Source organism: Oncorhynchus clarkii, unplaced genomic scaffold (assembly GCF_045791955.1).
Source record: "Oncorhynchus clarkii lewisi isolate Uvic-CL-2024 unplaced genomic scaffold, UVic_Ocla_1.0 unplaced_contig_360_pilon_pilon, whole genome shotgun sequence".
In the NCBI taxonomy this organism is placed as follows: Eukaryota; Metazoa; Chordata; class Actinopteri; order Salmoniformes; family Salmonidae; genus Oncorhynchus; species Oncorhynchus clarkii.
In genome coordinates, this window is record NW_027259328.1 from 13,168 (window position 1) to 32,465 (window position 19,298).

The following is a 19,298-nucleotide window of genomic DNA, read 5'->3' on the forward strand; positions in this document are numbered from 1 at the left end:
AGACAGAGAAACATTTATTGCTTATACATGGGAACGTTTCCTCAGAATAAATAAAACAGGATGGTAGGAGTAGGGAGCTAGAGGCACCACTAGAGGGAGGTATGGAAAAGCAGACAGAGAAACATTTATTGCTTATACATGGGAACGTTTCCTCAGAATAAATAAAACAGGACGGTAGGAGTAGGAAGCTAGAGGCACCACTAGAGGGAGGTATGGAAAAGCGGACAGAGAAACATTTATTGCTTATACATGGGAACGTTTCCTCAGAATAAATAAAACAGGATGGTAGGAGTAGGGAGCTAGAGGCACCACTAGAGGGAGGTATGGAAAAGCAGACAGAGAAACATTTATTGCTTATACATGGGAACGTTTCCTCAGAATAAATAAAACAGGATGGTAGGAGTAGGGAGCTAGAGGCACCACTAGAGGGAGGTATGGAAAAGCAGACAGAGAAACATTTATTGCTTATACATGGGAACGTTTCCTCAGAATAAATAAAACAGGATGGTAGGAGTAGGGAGCTAGAGGCACCACTAGAGGGAGGTATGGAAAAGCAGACAGAGAAACATTTATTGCTTATTCATGGGAACGTTTCCTCAGAATAAATAAAACAGGATGGTAGGAGTAGGGAGCTAGAGGCACCACTAGAGGGAGGTATGGAACACCAATAACAGGCAATATACCACTTACAGAAAACACTCAAATAACAATTCTTCATTCACGCCTGATGGGTGGAGAGTTTTTAAATAGAACATCCACCTGCATTCTGGGTGGAGAAGACTAAGTTCAAGATGACCAACCCTACGTGAAGGTTTATCTGCTGAACAGAAGGACATGGAGGAGACGGGCCTCTGAGAACCACCCTTAACTGAAGGTTTATCTACTGTATAGAACAGGACATGGAGGAGACAGGGCCTCTGAGAACCACCCCTACCTGAAGGTTTATCTACTGTATAGAACAGAAGGACATGGAGGAGACGGGCCTCTGAGAACCACCCCTACCTGAAGGTGTATCTACTGTATAGAGCAGAAGGACATGGAGGAGACAGGGCCTCTGAGAAATGACATGCAATAGGGGATGTTGGGTAATTTCTCCTTAAAGTCTCGTGTTCTTATCTGTCAACTAACATTAGAGGGAGGACGTCGCATCGAGACTAGAGGGATGACATGGCATCAAGACTAGAGCAACGTCTCATCAAGACTAGAGCGACGTCTCTTCAAGATGAGGATGAGCCTTTGGGGGGGGGGGGGGGGGGGGGGGGTGAGCCTCAAACTCCTACATTTCTACTGAGAGCATCATCAAGCCATTCTTTAGGGGGGGGGGGGGATGAGCCTCAAACTTCCTCTTCATTTTCAGCCTCTGTTTTACTACGACACACAAGAGCTTCAGTCTCAGAAATTGTGTGAACGGAAATCCCTCAGAAATGTGGGATGCGCACTTGAAGCGCGTAGGATACTGTTCTTGTCTGTAGGTTTTGTGTACTAAGTAGTGGACAAAGACCCGGAAGGAAGGATCTCTCACTCAATATATATTTTACATTGTGACATGATTAACTAAAATACTCCTACTACAACATTCTACATTATGACATCATTAAAATACACATTCTACAACATTCTACATTATGACATCCTTAAAATATTCCTACTACAACATTCTACATTATGACATAATTAAAATACCCCTTCTACAACGTTCTACGTTGTGACATTAATTAATTGATATCATGAAACAACTCCTTCATGTATTTTCTGATGTTTAATCAGATATCTTTTTACCAGACTATCTCTTGTCACATTGATCACAGCTACAATATTTATTTCCTGTGTGTGTTCTCTGGTGTGATATCAGCTAGTTTGGCTGAGCAAAATTCTTCCCAGATTGATTTCAACTATAAGGATTCTGTCCTGTGTGTGTTCTCTGGTGTATAGTCAGATGGCTCGATGTAGTAAAACACTTCCCACATTGAGCACATCTATAAGGTTTCTCTCCTGTGTGTGTTCTCTGGTGTATAGTCAGACTGCTAGATGTAACAAAACTCTTCCCACATTGATCACAGCTGTAAGGTTTCTCTCCTGTGTGTGTTCTCTGATGTATTGTCAAACGGCTAGATGTAACAAAACACTTCCCACATTGATCACAGCTATGAGATTTCTCTCCTGTGTGTGTTCTCTGATGTATAGTCAGCTGGCTAGATGTAACAAAACTCTTCCCACATTGATCACAGCTATAAGGTTTCTCTCCTGTGTGTTTTCTCTGGTGTATAGTCAGGCTGCTTGAGTGAGTAAAGCTCTTCCCACATTGATCACAGCTATAAGGCTTCTCTCCTGTGTGTGTTCTCTGGTGTGATTTTAAATGTCCTGACGAAACAAATCTCTTTCCACAGTCAGAGCAGTGGTAAGGTTTCACTCCGGTGTGTGTTCTCTGGTGTGTAGTTAGCCGTCTAGATTCAGTAAAACTCTTCCCACATTGAAAACAGCTATAAGGTTTCTCTCCAGTGTGAATTCTCTGGTGTGATTGTAATGTAGATGATTTTGAAAAGGTCTTCCCACAGTCAGAGCAGCTATAAGGTTTCTCTCCTGTGTGAATTCTCTGGTGTGATTGTAATGTAGATGATTTTGAAAAGCTCTTCCCACAGTCAGAGCAGCTATAAGGTTTCTCTCCTGTATGGATTCTCTGATGTATTTTAAGGTCTGCTGAAGAGTGGAATCCCTTCCCACAGTCAGAGCAACAGTGAGGTTTCTCTCCAGTGTGTATTCTCAGGTGTGCTGTCATGCTGCGTGAGTGAGCAAAACTCTTCCCACATTGATTACAGCTATAAGGCTTATCTCCTGTGTGTGTTCTCTGGTGTAAAGTCAGCTGGCTAGATGTAGTAAAATTCATCCCACATTGATCACAGATATAAGGATTCTCTCCTGTGTGTATTCTCTGGTGTGTAGTCAGACGGCTTGATGAAGAAAAACTCTTCCCACATTGAGAACAGTTATAAGGCTTCTCTCCTGTGTGTATTCTCTGATGTGTTTTCAGGCTGCTTGGAACATTAAAACTCTTCCCACACTGATCACAGCTATACGGTTTCTCTCCTGTATGGATTCTCTGGTGTCTTATAAGGTCTGCCGAAGAGGTAAGTCTCTTCCCACAGTCAGAGCAGCAGTGAGATTTATCATCTGTGTGAATTCTCTGGTGTAGTTTTAGTGAATCTGATCTTGAGTAACTCTTCCCACAGTCAGCGCAGCAGTGAGGTGTCTTTCCTGTGATTCTCCGCTGGTGTTTCTTGGGTTGTTCCGATGCGGAGAGACTCTGCTCTGCCTCGTCAGTATCATGAGGTTGTTGCGGATCCCCAGAGGATCCACAATAGTCCCGTCTCTCTCCTGTGTGAACAACAAAGTCAGACAGATGGTTAAAGGCCCACAACAGCGGTAATCCACTGTTTATTTGAGGTAAAAGGTGATTGCCCGTGATGTTTTATAACAATTTAAGTCTGTAATGAAATGTTTAAAAATGCTTTTACAAACTTACTTGAAAACTGTCTTAAGGACATTCAAGTGAGCAAAAACAGCCATATTGTCTTGATTTCTTTCTCACAGTAGTGTAGTGGATGATTCTAGTTAATACAGCTGTAAAAACCCTAGGTACTAATTCACCACCGTGGGGGAAAACCCAGGGGAGTTCTCATAGACTGACAGCAAAAATAGCCTCCATTTACAGGTTGCTTGTGAGTGAATTTCACACTACTTTTGGATTATAATTGTAAAGGCTCGTTTGTGCCATTGTTTCAAATCAACTGCTTTATACTTAAAAAACAACAACTTTAATTTCAACCAGTAAAAAGCTCTTTGACTAGCTTTGCAACCAGTCTATGTCAATAAGCGCTAGCATTCAATCTAACAGCTTTGCTACCAGCCTAGCATTAGCATTCTAGCTAACAGCTTTGCTACCAGTCTATGTCAATAAGCGTTAGCATTTCAGCTAACAGCTTTGCCACCAGCCTAGCATTAGCATTCTAGCTAACAGCTTTGCTACAAGTCTATGTCAATAAGCTTTAGCATTCTAGCTAACAGCTATGCTTCCAGCCTAGCATTAGCATTTAAGCTAACAACTGCTGCATCCAAAATACATATTTTGCAATTATCACAACCAAATAGTATCTTAGAGAATGTAAGAAATAATCAAAACAACAAAAACGGTTTATTGTTTAGCAGTAATAACCTGGTAAATCTAGACTGTTGAATGGTCTCAGATGACAACATAGACCTACTGTAGGACCCATAAATTCACCAAACAATAACACAGACCTACTGTAGGACCCATAACATACAACATAGACCTACTGTAGGACCCATAACTTACAACATAGACCTACTGTAGGAACCATAACTTACAACATAGACCTACTGTAGGACCCATAACTTCACCAAACAATAACACAGACCTACTGTAGGACCCATAACATACAACATAGACCTACTGTAGGACCCATAACTTACAACATAGACCTACTGTAGGACCCCTAACTTACAACATAGACCTACTGTAGAACCCATAACTTACAACACAGACCTACTGTAGAACCCATAACTTACAACACCGACCTACTGTAGGACCCTTACAACAGACCGAGGACTATAAATCATTTAATATTTCAGGTGAAACATGGAAACTAAAATGTCTTTGTCATGACATTTTATAACCTGATCACCAGATCATTTTGTGAATAATCTCACTAGGCTACTCTGTAATGTGTTGTCATTCTAAATGTCCTGAATAAAGGAAAATAGCTCTGTGTGTTGTACAATAGCCTATCCATCAAGGAACAGTTCTCTACACATTATGAGCCAAGTATCTGTGTGTCCAAACTGACACAGAAACATTTGAAAACACATTACCTTGATGCTTTCTCAGTTAAATCTAACTAGACCTGCTGTAAATCAACCAGACCCTACTGTAAATCAACCAGACCCTGCTGTAAATCAACCAGACTAGACCTGCTGTAAATCAACCAGACTAGACCCTGCTGTAAATCAACTAGACCCTGCTGTAAATCAACCAGACCCTACTGTAAATCAACCAGACTAGACCCTGCTGTAAATCAACCAGACTAGACCCTGATGTAAATCAACCAGACTAGACCTGCTGTAAATCAACCAGACCCTACTGTAAATCAACCAGACTAGACCCTACTGTAAATCAACCAGACTAGACCCTGCTGTAAATCAACCAGACTAGACCCTGCTGTAAATCAACCAGACTAGACCCTGCTGTAAATCAACCAGACCCTACTGTAAATCAACCAGACCCTGCTGTAAATCAAATCAGACTAGACCTGCTGTAAATCAACCAGACTAGACCTGCTGTAAATCAACCAGACCCTACTGTAAATCAACCAGACCCTGCTGTAAATCAACCAGACTAGACCTGCTGTAAATCAACCAGACTAGACCTGCTGTAAATCAACCAGACTAGACCCTGCTGTAAATCAACCAGACTAGACCTGCTGTAAATCAACCAGACTAGACCTGCTGTAAATCAACCAGACTAGACACTGCTGTAAATCAACCAGACTAGACCTGCTGTAAATCAACCAGACTAGACCCTGCTGTAAATCAACCAGACTAGACCTGCTGTAAATCAACCAGACTAGACCTGCTGTAAATCAACCAGACTAGACCTGCTGTAAATCAACCAGACTAGACCTGCTGTAAATCAACCAGACTAGACACTGCTGTAAATCAACCAGACTCCGCTGTAAATCAACCAGACTAGACACTGCTGTAAATCAAATCAAATGTTATTTGTCACATGATGAATACAAAAGGTGTAGTAGACCTCACAGTGAAATGCTGAATACAACAGGTGTAGTAGACCTCACAGTGAAATGATGAATACAACAGGTGTAGTAGACCTCACAGTGAAATGATGAATACAACAGGTGTAGTAGACCTCACAGTGAAATGCTGAATACAACAGGTGTAGTAGACCTCACAGTGAAATGCTGAATACAACAGGTGTAGTAGACCTCACAGTGAAATGCTGAATACAACAGGTGTAGTAGACCTCACAGTGAAATGCTGAACACAACAGGTGTAGTAGACCTCACAGTGAAATGCTGAATACAACAGGTGTAGTAGACCTCACAGTGAAATTATGAATACAACAGGTGTAGTAGACCTTACAGTGAAATGCTGAATACAACAGGTGTAGTAGACCTCACAGTGAAATGCTGAATACAACAGGTGTAGTAGACCTCACAGTGAAATGCTGAATACAACAGGTGTAGTAGACCTCACAGTGAACTGCTGAATACAACAGGTGTTGTAGACCTCACAGTGAAATGCTGAATACAACAGGTGTAGTAGACCTCACAGTGAAATGCTGAATACAACAGGTGTAGTAGACCTCACAGTGAAATGCTGAATACAACAGGTGTAGTAGACCTCACAGTGAAATGATGAATACAACAGGTGTAGTAGACCTCAGAGTGAAATGCTGAATACAACAGGTGTAGTAGACCTCACAGTGAAATGCTGACTGACCAGCCCTTAACTAACAGGTGTAGACCTCACAGTGAAATGCTGACTGACCAGCCCTTAACTAACAATGCAGAGTTAAGAAATATTAACTAAAATATAAAATAAAATATACACAATAAGATTACCTAACAATGTGGAGGCTATATACAGGGGGTACCGGTACAGAGTCAATGTGGAGGCTATATACAGGGGGTACCGGTACAGAGTCAATGTGGAGGCTATATACAGGGGGTACAGAGTCAATGTGGAGACTATATACAGGGGGTACCGAGTCAATGTGGAGGCTATATACAGGGGGTACCGGTACAGAGTCAATGTGGAGGCCATATACAGGGGGTACCGGTACAGAGTCATTGTGGAGACTATATACAGGGGGTACCGGTACAGAGTCAATGTGGAGGCTATATACAGGGGGTACCGGTACAGAGTCAATGTGGAGGCTATATACAGGGGGTACCGGTACAGAGTCAATGTGGAGGCTATATACAGGGGGTACCGGTACAGAGTCAATGTGGAGGCTATATACAGGGGGTACCGGTACAGAGTCAATGTGGAGACTATATACAGGGGGTACCGGTACAGAGTCAATGTGGAGGCTATATACAGGGGGTACCGGTACAGAGTCATTGTGGAGACTATATACAGGGGGTACCGGTACAGAGTCAATGTGGAGGCTATATACAGGGGGTACCGGTACAGAGTCATTGTGGAGACTATATACAGGGGGTACCGGTACAGAGTCAATGTGGAGGCTATATACAGGGGGGTACCGGTACAGAGTCAATGTGGAGGCTATATACAGGGGGTACAGGTACAGAGTCAATGTGGAGGCTATATACAGGGGGTACCAGTACAGAGTCAATGTGGAGGCTATATACAGGGGGTACCGGTACAGAGTCATTGTGGAGACTATATACAGGGGGTACCGGTACAGAGTCAATGTGGAGGCTATATACAGGGGGGTACCGGTACAGAGTCAATGTGGAGGCTATATACAGGGGGTACAGGTACAGAGTCAATGTGGAGGCTACATACAGGGGGTACCAGTACAGAGTCAATGTGGAGGCTATTTACAAGGGGTACCGGTACAGATTTAACGAGGAGGCTATATACAGGGGGTACCGGTACAGAGTCAATGTGGAGGCTATATACAGGGGGTACCGGTACAGAGTCAATGTGGAGGCTATATACAGGGGGTACCGGTACAGAGTCAATGTGGAGGCTATATACAGGGGGTACTGGTACAGAGTCAATATGGAGGCTATATACAGGGGGGTACCGGTACAGAGTCAATGTGGAGGCTATATACAGGGGGTACCAGTACAGAGTCAATGTGGAGGCTATATACAGGGTATTACGGTACAGAGTCAATGTGGAGGCTATATACAGGGGGTATCGGTACAGAGTCAACGTGGAGGCTATATACAGGGGGTATCGGTACAGAGTCAATGTGGAGGCTATATACAGGGGGTACCGGTACAGAGTCAATGTGGAGGCTATATACAGGGCGTACCAGTACAGAGTCAATGTGGAGGCTATATACAGGGGGTACCGGTACAGAGTCAATGTGGAGGCTATATACAGGGGGTACCAGTACAGAGTCAATGTGGAGGCTATATACAGGGGGTACCAGTACAGAGTCAATGTGGAGGCTATATTACAGGGGGTACCAGTACAGAGTCAATGTGCGGAGGTACAGATTAGTCGTTTAGCAAATCAACCAGACTAGACCCTACTGTAAATCAACCAGACCAGACCCTACTGTAAATCAACCAGACTAGACCATGCTGTAAATCAACCAGACACTGCTGTAAATCAACCAGACTAGACCCTGCTGTAAATCAACCAGACTAGACCCTGCTGTAAATCAACCAGACTAGACCCTGCTGTAAATCAACCAGACACTGCTGTAAATCAACCAGACTAGACACCGCTGTAAATCAACCAGACTAGACCCCGCTGTAAATCAACCAGACTAGACCCCGCTGTAAATCAACCAGACTCCGCTGTAAATCAACCCGACCCTGCTGTGAATCAACCAGACCCTACTGTAAATCAACCAGACTAGACCCTGCTGTAAATCAACCAGACTAGACCCTGCTGTAAATCAACCAGACTAGACCCTGATGTAAATCAACCAGACTCTGCTGTAAATCAACCAGACTAGACTCTGCTGTAAATCAACCAGACTAGACTCTGCTGTAAATCAACCAGACTAGACCCTGCTGTAAATCAACCAGACTAGACCCTGCTGTACAACCAGACTAGACCCTGCTGTAAATCAACCAGACTAGACCCTGCTGTAAATCAACCAGACTAGACTCTGCTGTAAATCAACCAGACTAGACTCTGCTGTAAATCAACCAGACTAGACCCTGCTGTAAATCAACCAGACCCTGCTGTAAATCAACCAGACCCTGCTGTAAATCAACCAGACCCTACTGTAAATCAACCAGACTAGACCCTACTGTAAATCAACCAGACCCCACTGTAAATCAACCAGACTCTGCTGTAAATCAACCAGACCCTACTGTAAATCAACCAGACCCTACTGTAAATCAACCAGACCCTGCTGTAAATCAATCAGACCCTCCTGTAAATCAATCACACAATAACAGATGATGAACATCAATGTAGGGATATTAGGGCCAACGTGGAGCACGCAACCAACTGTCTTCACCAGCGTAGCGAATTACATTCTTTGTGAACACAGTTTTTCCAGCACTTTGGCTGTTGTTGCATGTCGTGCTGTATCACAACATCACTTAAATGTCATTCAGAAAATTACTTCCTGGATCAGCTGATGATATTTTAAACTAAGTCATAATTATTGAAGAGCCAGGTTAATGAGAGAACTGACTTGGTGTTCTGAATCAATTCAAAATGACTCTTTATTGAAGAGCCAGGTTAATGAGAGAACTGACTTGGTGTTCTGAATCAATTCATGGTGATTCTTTATTGAAGAGCCAGGTTAATGAGGGAACTGACTTGGTGTTCTGAATCAATTAAAAAATGACTCTTTATTGAAGAGCCAGGTTAATGAGAGAACTGACTTGGTGTTCTGAATCAATTCAAAATGACTCTTTATTGAAGAGCCAGGTTAATGAGAGAACTGACTTGGTGTTCTGAATCAATTCAAGGTGACTCTCTGTTAGAAGCGATTCTATTGTGCTAACTCATAAATGTGAAAACTGCGTAACCTTTAAGAAGCCCATTATGGCCATTATGGCCACTTCCCTCTTTGGAGTCAAATTAACACCTATGGTTGTCATCCACATAAGAGGTTTTATTTATTTAACCTTTATTTCACGAGGCAAGTCAGTTAAGAACAAATTCTTATTATACAATGACGGCCTTGGAACAAATCTGTCGTTCTGCCTTGTTCAGGGACAGATTTGTACCTTGTCAGCTATGGGATTTGAACTTGCAACCTTTCGGTTTCTAGCCCAACGCTCTAACCACTAGGCTACCCTGCGCCCCGGGCAATCAGCCAATCAGCTGTTCTATTATAAGGTTATTGATAGAGTTGTGATTGTCCTCTTTAGTGGGAACTATTTCAAAGCTGAAAAAAAAAACTTTGGTGTTGAGGTTTTACCGTCAAGATAAAACAACCTTTTTTCAAATGTTTTCAGTGCCTTTTCTAGATGTGGGATCATTCTTAATGTAAAATGGAACAATATACCAGGAGGTGTCAGAGGAAGGCCAAACATTTTTGAAAGAAACTCCAGTCACCCAAGTCATAGACTGATTTCTCTCTGCTACCGCACGGCGAGCTGTGCTGGAGCGCCAAGTCCAAAAGGCTCCTCAACAGCTTCTACCCCCTACCCATAAGACTCCTGAACAATGAATCAAATGGCCACCGGACTATTTACATTGATACATTGACCCCCCCCCCATCCTCCATTTGTTTTGTACACTGCTGCTAATTGTTGTTTATTATCTATCTATGCATAGTCACTTCACCCCTACCTACATGTACAAATTACCTCAACTAACTTGTACCCCCTGTATATAGCCTCCACACTGACTCTGTACCGTAATACCCTGTATATAGCCTCCACATTGACTCTGTACCGGTGCCCCCTGTATATAGTCTCCACAATGACTCTGTACCGGTACCCCCTGTATATAGCCTCCACATTGACTCTGTACCAGTACCCCCTGTATATAGCCTCCACATTGACTCGGTACCCCCTGTATATAGCCTCCACATTGACTTGGTACCCCCTGTATATAGCCTCCACATTGACTTGGTACCCCCTGTATATAGCCTCCACATTGACTCTGTACCGGTACCCCCCGTATATAGCCTCCACATTGACTCTGTACCGGTACCCCCTGTATATAGCCTCCACATTGACTTGGTACCCCCTGTATATAGCCTCCACCTTGACTCGGTACCCCCTGTATATAGCCTCCACATTGACTCTGTACCGTAACACCCTGTATATAGCCTCCACATTGACTCGGTACCCCCTGTATATAGCCTCCACCTTGACTCGGTACCCCCTGTATATAGCCTCCACACTGACTCTGAACCGTAACACCCTATATATAGCCTCCACATTGACTCTGTACCGGTACCCCCTGTATATAGCCTCCACATTGACTCTGTACCGGTACCCCCTGTATATAGCCTCCACACTGACTCGATACCGGTACCCCTTGTATATAGCCTCCACATTGACTCTGTACCGTAATACCCTGTATATAGCCTCCACATTGACTCGGTACCCCCTGTATATAGCCTCAACATTGACTCTGTACCGGTACCCCCTGTATATAGCCTCCACATTGACTCTGTACCGGTACCCCCTGTTTATAGCCTCCACATTGACTCGGTACCCCCTGTATATAGCCTCCACATTGACTCTGTACCGGTACCCCCTGTATTTAGCCTCCACATTGACTCGGTAGCCCCTGTATATAGCCTCCACATTGACTCTGTACCGTTACCCCCTGTATATAGCCTCCACACTGACTCGATACCGGTACCCCCTGTATATAGCCTCCATATTGACTCTGTACCGTAATACCCTGTATATAGCCTCCACATTGACTCGGTACCCCCTGTATATAGCCTCAACATTGACTCTGTACCGGTACCCCCTGTATATAGCCTCCACATTGACTCTGTACCGGTACCCCCTGTATATAGCCTCCACATTGACTCTGTACCGGTACCCCCTGTATATAGCCTCCACATTGACTCAGTACTCCCTGTATATAGCCTCCACATTGACTCGGTACCCCCTGTATATAGCCTCCACATTGACTCGGTACTCCCTGTATATAGCCTCCACACTGACTCGATAGCGGTACCCCCTGTATATAGCCTCCACACTGACTCGATAGCGGTACCCCCTGTATATAGCCTCCACACTGACTCTGTACCGGTACCCCCTGTATATAGCCTCCACATTGACTCTGTACCGGTACCCCCTGTATATAGCCTCCACATTGACTCGGTACCGTAACACCCTGTATATAGCCTCCACCTTGACTCGGTACCCCCTGTATATAGCCTCCACCTTGACTCGGTACCCCCTGTATATAGCCTCCACACTGACTCTGTACCGTAATACCCTGTATATAGCCTCCACATTGACTCGGTACCCCCTGTATATAGCCTCAACATTGACTCTGTACCGGTACCCCCTGTATATAGCCTCCACATTGACTCTGTACCGGTACCCCCTGTATATAGCCTCCACATTGACTCTGTACCGTAATACCCTGTATATAGCCTCCGCACATTGACTCTGTACCGGTACCCCCTGTATATAGCCTCCACATTGACTCTGTACCGGTACCCCCTGTATATAGCCTCCACATTGACTCTGTACCGTAACACCCTGTATATAGCCTCCACATTGACTCGGTACCCCCTGTATATAGCCTCCACCTTGACTCGGTACCCCCTGTATATAGCCTCCACACTGACTCTGAACCGTAACACCCTATATATAGCCTCCACATTGACTCTGTACCGGTACCCCCTGTATATAGCCTCCACATTGACTCTGTACCGGTACCCCCTGTATATAGCCTCCACACTGACTCGATACCGGTACCCCTTGTATATAGCCTCCACATTGACTCTGTACCGTAATACCCTGTATATAGCCTCCACATTGACTCGGTACCCCCTGTATATAGCCTCAACATTGACTCTGTACCGGTACCCCCTGTATATAGCCTCCACATTGACTCTGTACCGGTACCCCCTGTATATAGCCTCCACATTGACTCGGTACCCCCTGTATATAGCCTCCACATTGACTCTGTACCGGTACCCCCTGTATTTAGCCTCCACATTGACTCGGTAGCCCCTGTATATAGCCTCCACATTGACTCTGTACCGTTACCCCCTGTATATAGCCTCCACACTGACTCGATACCGGTACCCCCTGTATATAGCCTCCATATTGACTCTGTACCGTAATACCCTGTATATAGCCTCCACATTGACTCGGTACCCCCTGTATATAGCCTCAACATTGACTCTGTACCGGTACCCCCTGTATATAGCCTCCACATTGACTCTGTACCGGTACCCCCTGTATATAGCCTCCACATTGACTCTGTACCGGTACCCCCTGTATATAGCCTCCACATTGACTCAGTACTCCCTGTATATAGCCTCCACATTGACTCGGTACCCCCTGTATATAGCCTCCACATTGACTCGGTACTCCCTGTATATAGCCTCCACACTGACTCGATAGCGGTACCCCCTGTATATAGCCTCCACACTGACTCGATAGCGGTACCCCCTGTATATAGCCTCCACACTGACTCTGTACCGGTACCCCCTGTATATAGCCTCCACATTGACTCTGTACCGGTACCCCCTGTATATAGCCTCCACATTGACTCGGTACCCCCTGTATATAGCCTCCACATTGACTCTGTACCGGTACCCCCTGTATATAGCCTCCACATTGACTCGGTAGCCCCTGTATATAGCCTCCACATTGACTCTGTACCGTTACCCCCTGTATATAGCCTCCACACTGACTCGATACCGGTACCCCCTGTATATAGCCTCCACATTGACTCTGTACCGTAATACCCTGTATATAGCCTCCACATTGACTCGGTACCCCCTGTATATAGCCTCAACATTGACTCTGTACCGGTACCCCCTGTATATAGCCTCCACATTGACTCTGTACTGGTACCCCCTGTATATAGCCTCCACATTGACTCTGTACCAGTACCCCCTGTATATAGCCTCCACATTGACTCTGTACTGGTACCCCCTGTATATAGCCTCCACATTGACTCTGTACTGGTACCCCCTGTATATAGCCTCCACATTGACTCTGTACTGGTACCCCCTGTATATAGCCTCCACATTGACTCTGTACCAGTACCCCCTGTATATAGCCTCCACATTGACTCTGTACTGCTACCCCCCCTGTATAAAGCCTCTTTATTGTTATTTTATTGTGTTACTTTTTACTTAAGCTTATTTGCTAAATATTTTCTTAACTCTTCTTGAACTGTAATGTATTGGGGTGGTAGATGTCCGACGCTCTAACCACTAGGCTTAGTAAACGAACGGTTGGTGGATCGAATCCCTGAGCTGACAAGGAAAAGTCTGTCGTTCTGCCCCTGAACAAGGCAGTTAGTCCACCGTTCCTAGGCCGTAATTGTAAATAAGAATGTGTTCTTAACTGACTTGCAAGTTAAATAAAGGTCAAATTCAATGTTGGTTAATTAAGGGCTTGTAAGTAAGCATTTCATGTGTAACAGTATGACTTTTTACCGTCCCCTCGCCCATACCCGGGCGCGAACCAGGGACTCTCTGCATACATCAACAACAGTCATCCACGAAGCATCGTTACCCACTCGCTCTCAGAGCAAGTGACGTCACCGATTGAAACGCTATTTAGCGCGCACCGCTAACTAAGCTAGCCGTTTCACATCGGTTACACATGGTATTGTTGTATTCGGCGCATGTGACAAATTTTGTGGATATAAAATGACTATTTCTTATCAATTAAAAATCAGGGTACTTTTCATAGCATTTGTCACATCAGTTCAAGAACTGCGGAGTAAATGCCCCTGTTTTTAAGACAGTACTTACTGGTGTTAATCAGATCTCCTGTCTCCTCATCTTTCAATGTCACAAGCATCTCCCCCTCCTCTTTCTCCTCCTTCACTCCAAAAACTGCATCATCCTCTTTCTCTTCCTCCTCTTCTTTCACAGTCACATCCTCCTCTTCCTCCTCTTCTTTCACTCTGAAAACATCTTTCTCTTCTTTCACTGTAACAGCCTCACCCTCTACTTCTTGTTTTACTGTAACAGCCTCCTCTTCCTCTACTTTTGTTACTGTGACATCCTCTTCTTCCTCTTCCTCTTTCACGACAACATTCAGCCACAGACCCTCTTTCTCCGTCCAGCAGACCCCCTCCTCTTCATCAGGAGGAGAGTAGCTTGGTGAACTCATGGTCAAGGATGATAGCTAACAGTTAGCTAACTATGCTAATGCTAACTTAACCAGCCACGTCAGCTAAATAATAACAACAAAAAGTTAAATAGGAAATTAAATGAGATAATTAGCTAAACGACAGAAATGTGATCAAAACACAGTGCCTAAAATACCAGAAAGAGTCTTTAAGAGCTTGAATGTTTCCGCTATGTTGACGAGCAAGCTACCGAGATGGCTGAGATGGCTGTTGTTGTTGTTCTTCTTTTAGTTTTTCTAGGCGGATCGCAACGGACCGAGAGGTGGAAACACCGCCCCCTACTGTACCGGAGGCGGCCCGTCAGGAAGTCCAGGATCCAGTTGTTGAGGGAGGTGTTTAGTCCCGGGGTCCTTATTAACTTCGTGATGAGCTTTGAGGGCACTATGGTGTTGAACGCTGAGCTGTAGTCAATGAACAGCATTCTCAACATAGTTGGTAATTTTGTCCAGGTGAGAAAGGGCAGTGTGGAGTGCAATAGAGATTGCATCATCACTGAGACATTGTAATTACATGATCAATTAACAGACAGGTTTACACATCACTGAGACATTGTAATTACATTAAAAGACAGGTTTTTTATTTTTTTATTTTACCTTTATTTAACCTTTATTTTACCTCACATCTGATTATTCAGTACAAAACCTTTAGATTTTCCATCTAAATGAACAGACTGATTGTGTGTCTGTAATCTGTGTAGCAGCAAATTAATACACTGCTATCTGATGTGAGGATGACATCATAAGAACAGGTGGCTTCAAAGAAGATGGAAAATCCCCCCCCCCCCTGAGTTCGTCATGACAGCCATTTTACCACAGGAGAAACAAACGTCTGTCATTGGAGGTTGGAAAGACACTGTTGATTTCACTGGAAAGAGGTTCACACCGAATAATATCGGATGTGATCAGTCGATGCAGGAACAACAAACATTCTGTAATGTTTGTTTTAAAAATAAATACTTTTTTAACCTATTTATGTCAAGTCAGTTAATCCGGCTATGAAAATCCAACTGACATTTACTCCTGAGGTGCTGACGTGTTACACCCTCGACAACGACTGTGATTATTATTATTTGACCATGCTGGTCATTTATGAACATTTGAACATCTTGGCCATGTTCTGTTATAATCTCCACCCGGCACAGCCAGAAGAGGACTGGCCACCCCACATAGCCTGGTTCCTCTCTAGGTTTCTTCCTAGGTTTTGGTCTTTCTAGGTAGTTTTTTCTAGCCACCGTGCTTCTACACCTGCATTGCTTGCTGTTTGGGGTTTTAGGCTGGGTTTCTGTACAGCACTTTGAGATGTCAGCTGAATTTGATTTGACTTAAAAACAAATTCTTATTTACGATTTTGGCTTAGGAACAGTGGCTTAACTGCCCTGTTCAGGGGCAGAACGACAGATTTTTTACTTTGTCAGCTCGGGGATTCAACCTTTCGGGTTTACCAGTCCAATGCTCTAACCGCTAGGCTACCTGCTCTAACCACGAGGCTACCTGCTCTAACCGCTAGGCTACCTGCTCTAACCACGAGGCTACCTGCTCTAACCGCTAGGCTACCTGCTCTAACCGCTAGGCTACCTGCTCTAACCACGAGGCTACCTGCTCTAACCACGAGGCTACCTGCTCTAACCACGAGGCTACCTGCTCTAACCACTAGGCTACCTGCTCTAACCGCTAGGCTACCTGCTCTAACCACTAGGCTACCTGCTCTAACCACGAGGCTACCTGCCACCCTGTTAACGATAATGTAATTACAATGTCCCAGTGATGTGTAAACCTGTCTGTTAATGATAATGCAATAACAATGTCCCAGTGATGTGTAAACCCATGGCTGATTCCAGAGGACGCTGGTCACAGGGATGGGCCGGGAAAGACGCTGGGCCACACTCACACTATATAGCTAGCTACCTAGTTTAGCTAGAAAAGAAAAGATGGCCTGTCTGGTTAGCATCTAAAACAGCTAGCTAGCTAGCGTTAGTGAGACAGAGTTAACTAGCCACAATGGAGCCAAATTGAATGTAATCTAGCTAGCTAGCTAGTTTAGCTAGCTGCTGTTACCATATAGCTAGCTACAGTTAGTTCATTAGCTAGTTATCTACCAATATCAACTAATTACAACGCTGAACCAACCAACAAAACAATTCATCAATTTTAACAACATGCCATCACAATATCCAACCTCTTACTTTCCATTCCAATCCATTCCCTGGACGACACTAGCTAGTCATTCTACAGGTAGCTACATCCTAGCTTTCACTCAACCTTCCACAGCAGTCTGTGTTGTAGCTACACATTCAATAGCTTTTAACTCAACCTTCCATGGCAGTCTGTGTTGTAGCTACATCCTAGCTTTTAACTCAACCTTCCATAGCAGTCTGTGTTGTAGCTACATGCTAGCATTAACTCAACCTTCCATGGCAGTCTGTGTTGTAGCTACATGCTAGCATTAACTCAACCTTCCATAGCAGTCTGTGATGTAGCTACATGCTAGCATTAACTCAACCTTCCATAGCAGTCTGTGTTGTAGCTACATGCTAGCATTAACTCAACCTTCCATAGCAGTCTGTGTTGTAGCTACATGCTAGTATTAACTCAACCTTCCATAGCAGTCTGTGTTGTAGCTACATGCTAGCATTAACTCAACCTTCCATAGCAGTCTGTGTTGTAGCTACATGCTAGCATTAACTCAACCTTCCATGGCAGTCTGTGTTGTAGCTACATGCTAGCATTAACTCAACCTTCCATAGCAGTCTGTGTTGTAGCTACATGCTAGCATTAACTCAACCTTCCATAGCAGTCTGTGTTGTAGCTACATGCTAGCATTAACTCAACCTTACATAACAGTCTGTGTTGTAGCTACATTATATAGCTTTTAACTCAACCTTCCATAGCAGTCTGTGTTGTAGCTACACGCTAAAGCTTTTAACTCAACCTTCCATGGCAGTCTGTGTTGTAGCTACACATTGTGTCTATCTACTTCTCCCTCCACAACAGTCTTCCAAAGAAATGTTCCTTTAGGTTTGTAATGAAGTTTGTACCAAAATGTCCCCTTAAAATACTCCACTCTGTTCCCTTAGCAGTCAGCACTTCCGGTTCCTGTTGCGGCTCGGTTCTTCCAATATTCACTCTATTGCGGAATTGACTTATCAGTTGTTAGTTGATTATTACATGTTACAATCTGTATGTAGGCACGTATACTCTCATAGTTGAGATCGCTGAAAGGCCAGCCTCTTTGGTAATGACAAGGAGTGGACTGTTACCTAAAGAGACTGTTACCCAGATTAGGGGCATCAGGCCATGCAAAGGAGTGGACTGGTAAGACACACACCTGTCTAAATAAGGTCCCACAGTTGACAGTGTATGTCAGAGCAAAAACCAAGCCATGAGGTCCAAGGAATTGTCCGTAGAGCTCAGAGACAGGATTTTGTTGAGGCACAGATCTGGGGAAGGGTACCAAAACATGTCCGCAGCATTGCAGGTCGGCCCCTGTCATTCTTAAAGGGAAGACGTTTGGACAAACCAAGACTCTTCCGAGAGATGGCCGCTCGGCCTAACTGACCAATCGGGGGAGAAGGGCCTTGGTCAGGGAGATGACCAAGACCCTGAAGGTCACTCTGACAGAGCTCCAGAGTTCCTCTGTGGAGACAGGAGAACCTTCCAGAAGTACAACCATCTCTGCAGCACTCCACCAATCAGGGCGCTTTTGGTAGAGTGGCCAGACAGAAACCACTCCTCAGTAAAAGGCACATTACAGCCGGCTTGAAGTTTGCCAAAAAGCACCTAAAGGATTCTCAGACCATGAAAAATAAGATTCACTGGTCTGATGAAACCAATATTCAACTCTTTGGCCTGAATGCTAAGCTTCACATCTTGAGGAAACCTGGCACCATCCCTACGGTGAAGCACGGTGGTGGCAGCTTCATGCTGTTGGGATCTTTTTCAGCGGCAGGGACTGGGAGACTAGTCAGGATCTAGGGAAAGATGAACGAAGCAAAGTACAGAGAGATCCTTGATGAAAACCTGCTCCAGAGCGCCTAGGACCTCAGACTGGAGGCGAAGGTTCACCTTCCAACAGGACAAAGACCTAAACGCAGAGCCAAGACAACGCAGGAGTGGCTTCGGGACAAGTCTCTGAATGTCCTTGAGTGGCCCAGAGAGGTTGCATGGCCCGTGTCCTGTGTTCCCTTTCTCTAAGCAGCGGACCAAGGATATCCACATTTGTGACCAGCTCTTTTGTCTTGTTTGACTAATCCAGCTCAGGGCTCTTTCTAAACAACATCTTTCTCATCGGAT

The 19,298-nt window shown here is 44.5% G+C and overlaps 1 protein-coding gene across 1 annotated transcript; it reads right to left on the minus strand.

The window, feature by feature from the left end:
* Positions 1 to 1,455: 1,455 nt before the first annotated feature.
* On the minus strand, positions 1,456 to 15,158 carry LOC139399968 (zinc finger protein ZFP2-like). Its single transcript, XM_071145104.1, has 4 exons — positions 14,627 to 15,158; positions 3,202 to 3,372; positions 1,959 to 2,442; positions 1,456 to 1,789 (listed from the first exon to the last, which is right to left on the minus strand). The coding sequence occupies exons 1-4, from the start codon at positions 14,988 to 14,990 to the stop codon at positions 1,726 to 1,728; spliced, it is 1,083 nt and encodes a 360-aa protein (XP_071001205.1). The 5' UTR covers positions 14,991 to 15,158; the 3' UTR covers positions 1,456 to 1,725.
* Between the last annotated feature and the right edge of the window lie 4,140 nt (positions 15,159 to 19,298).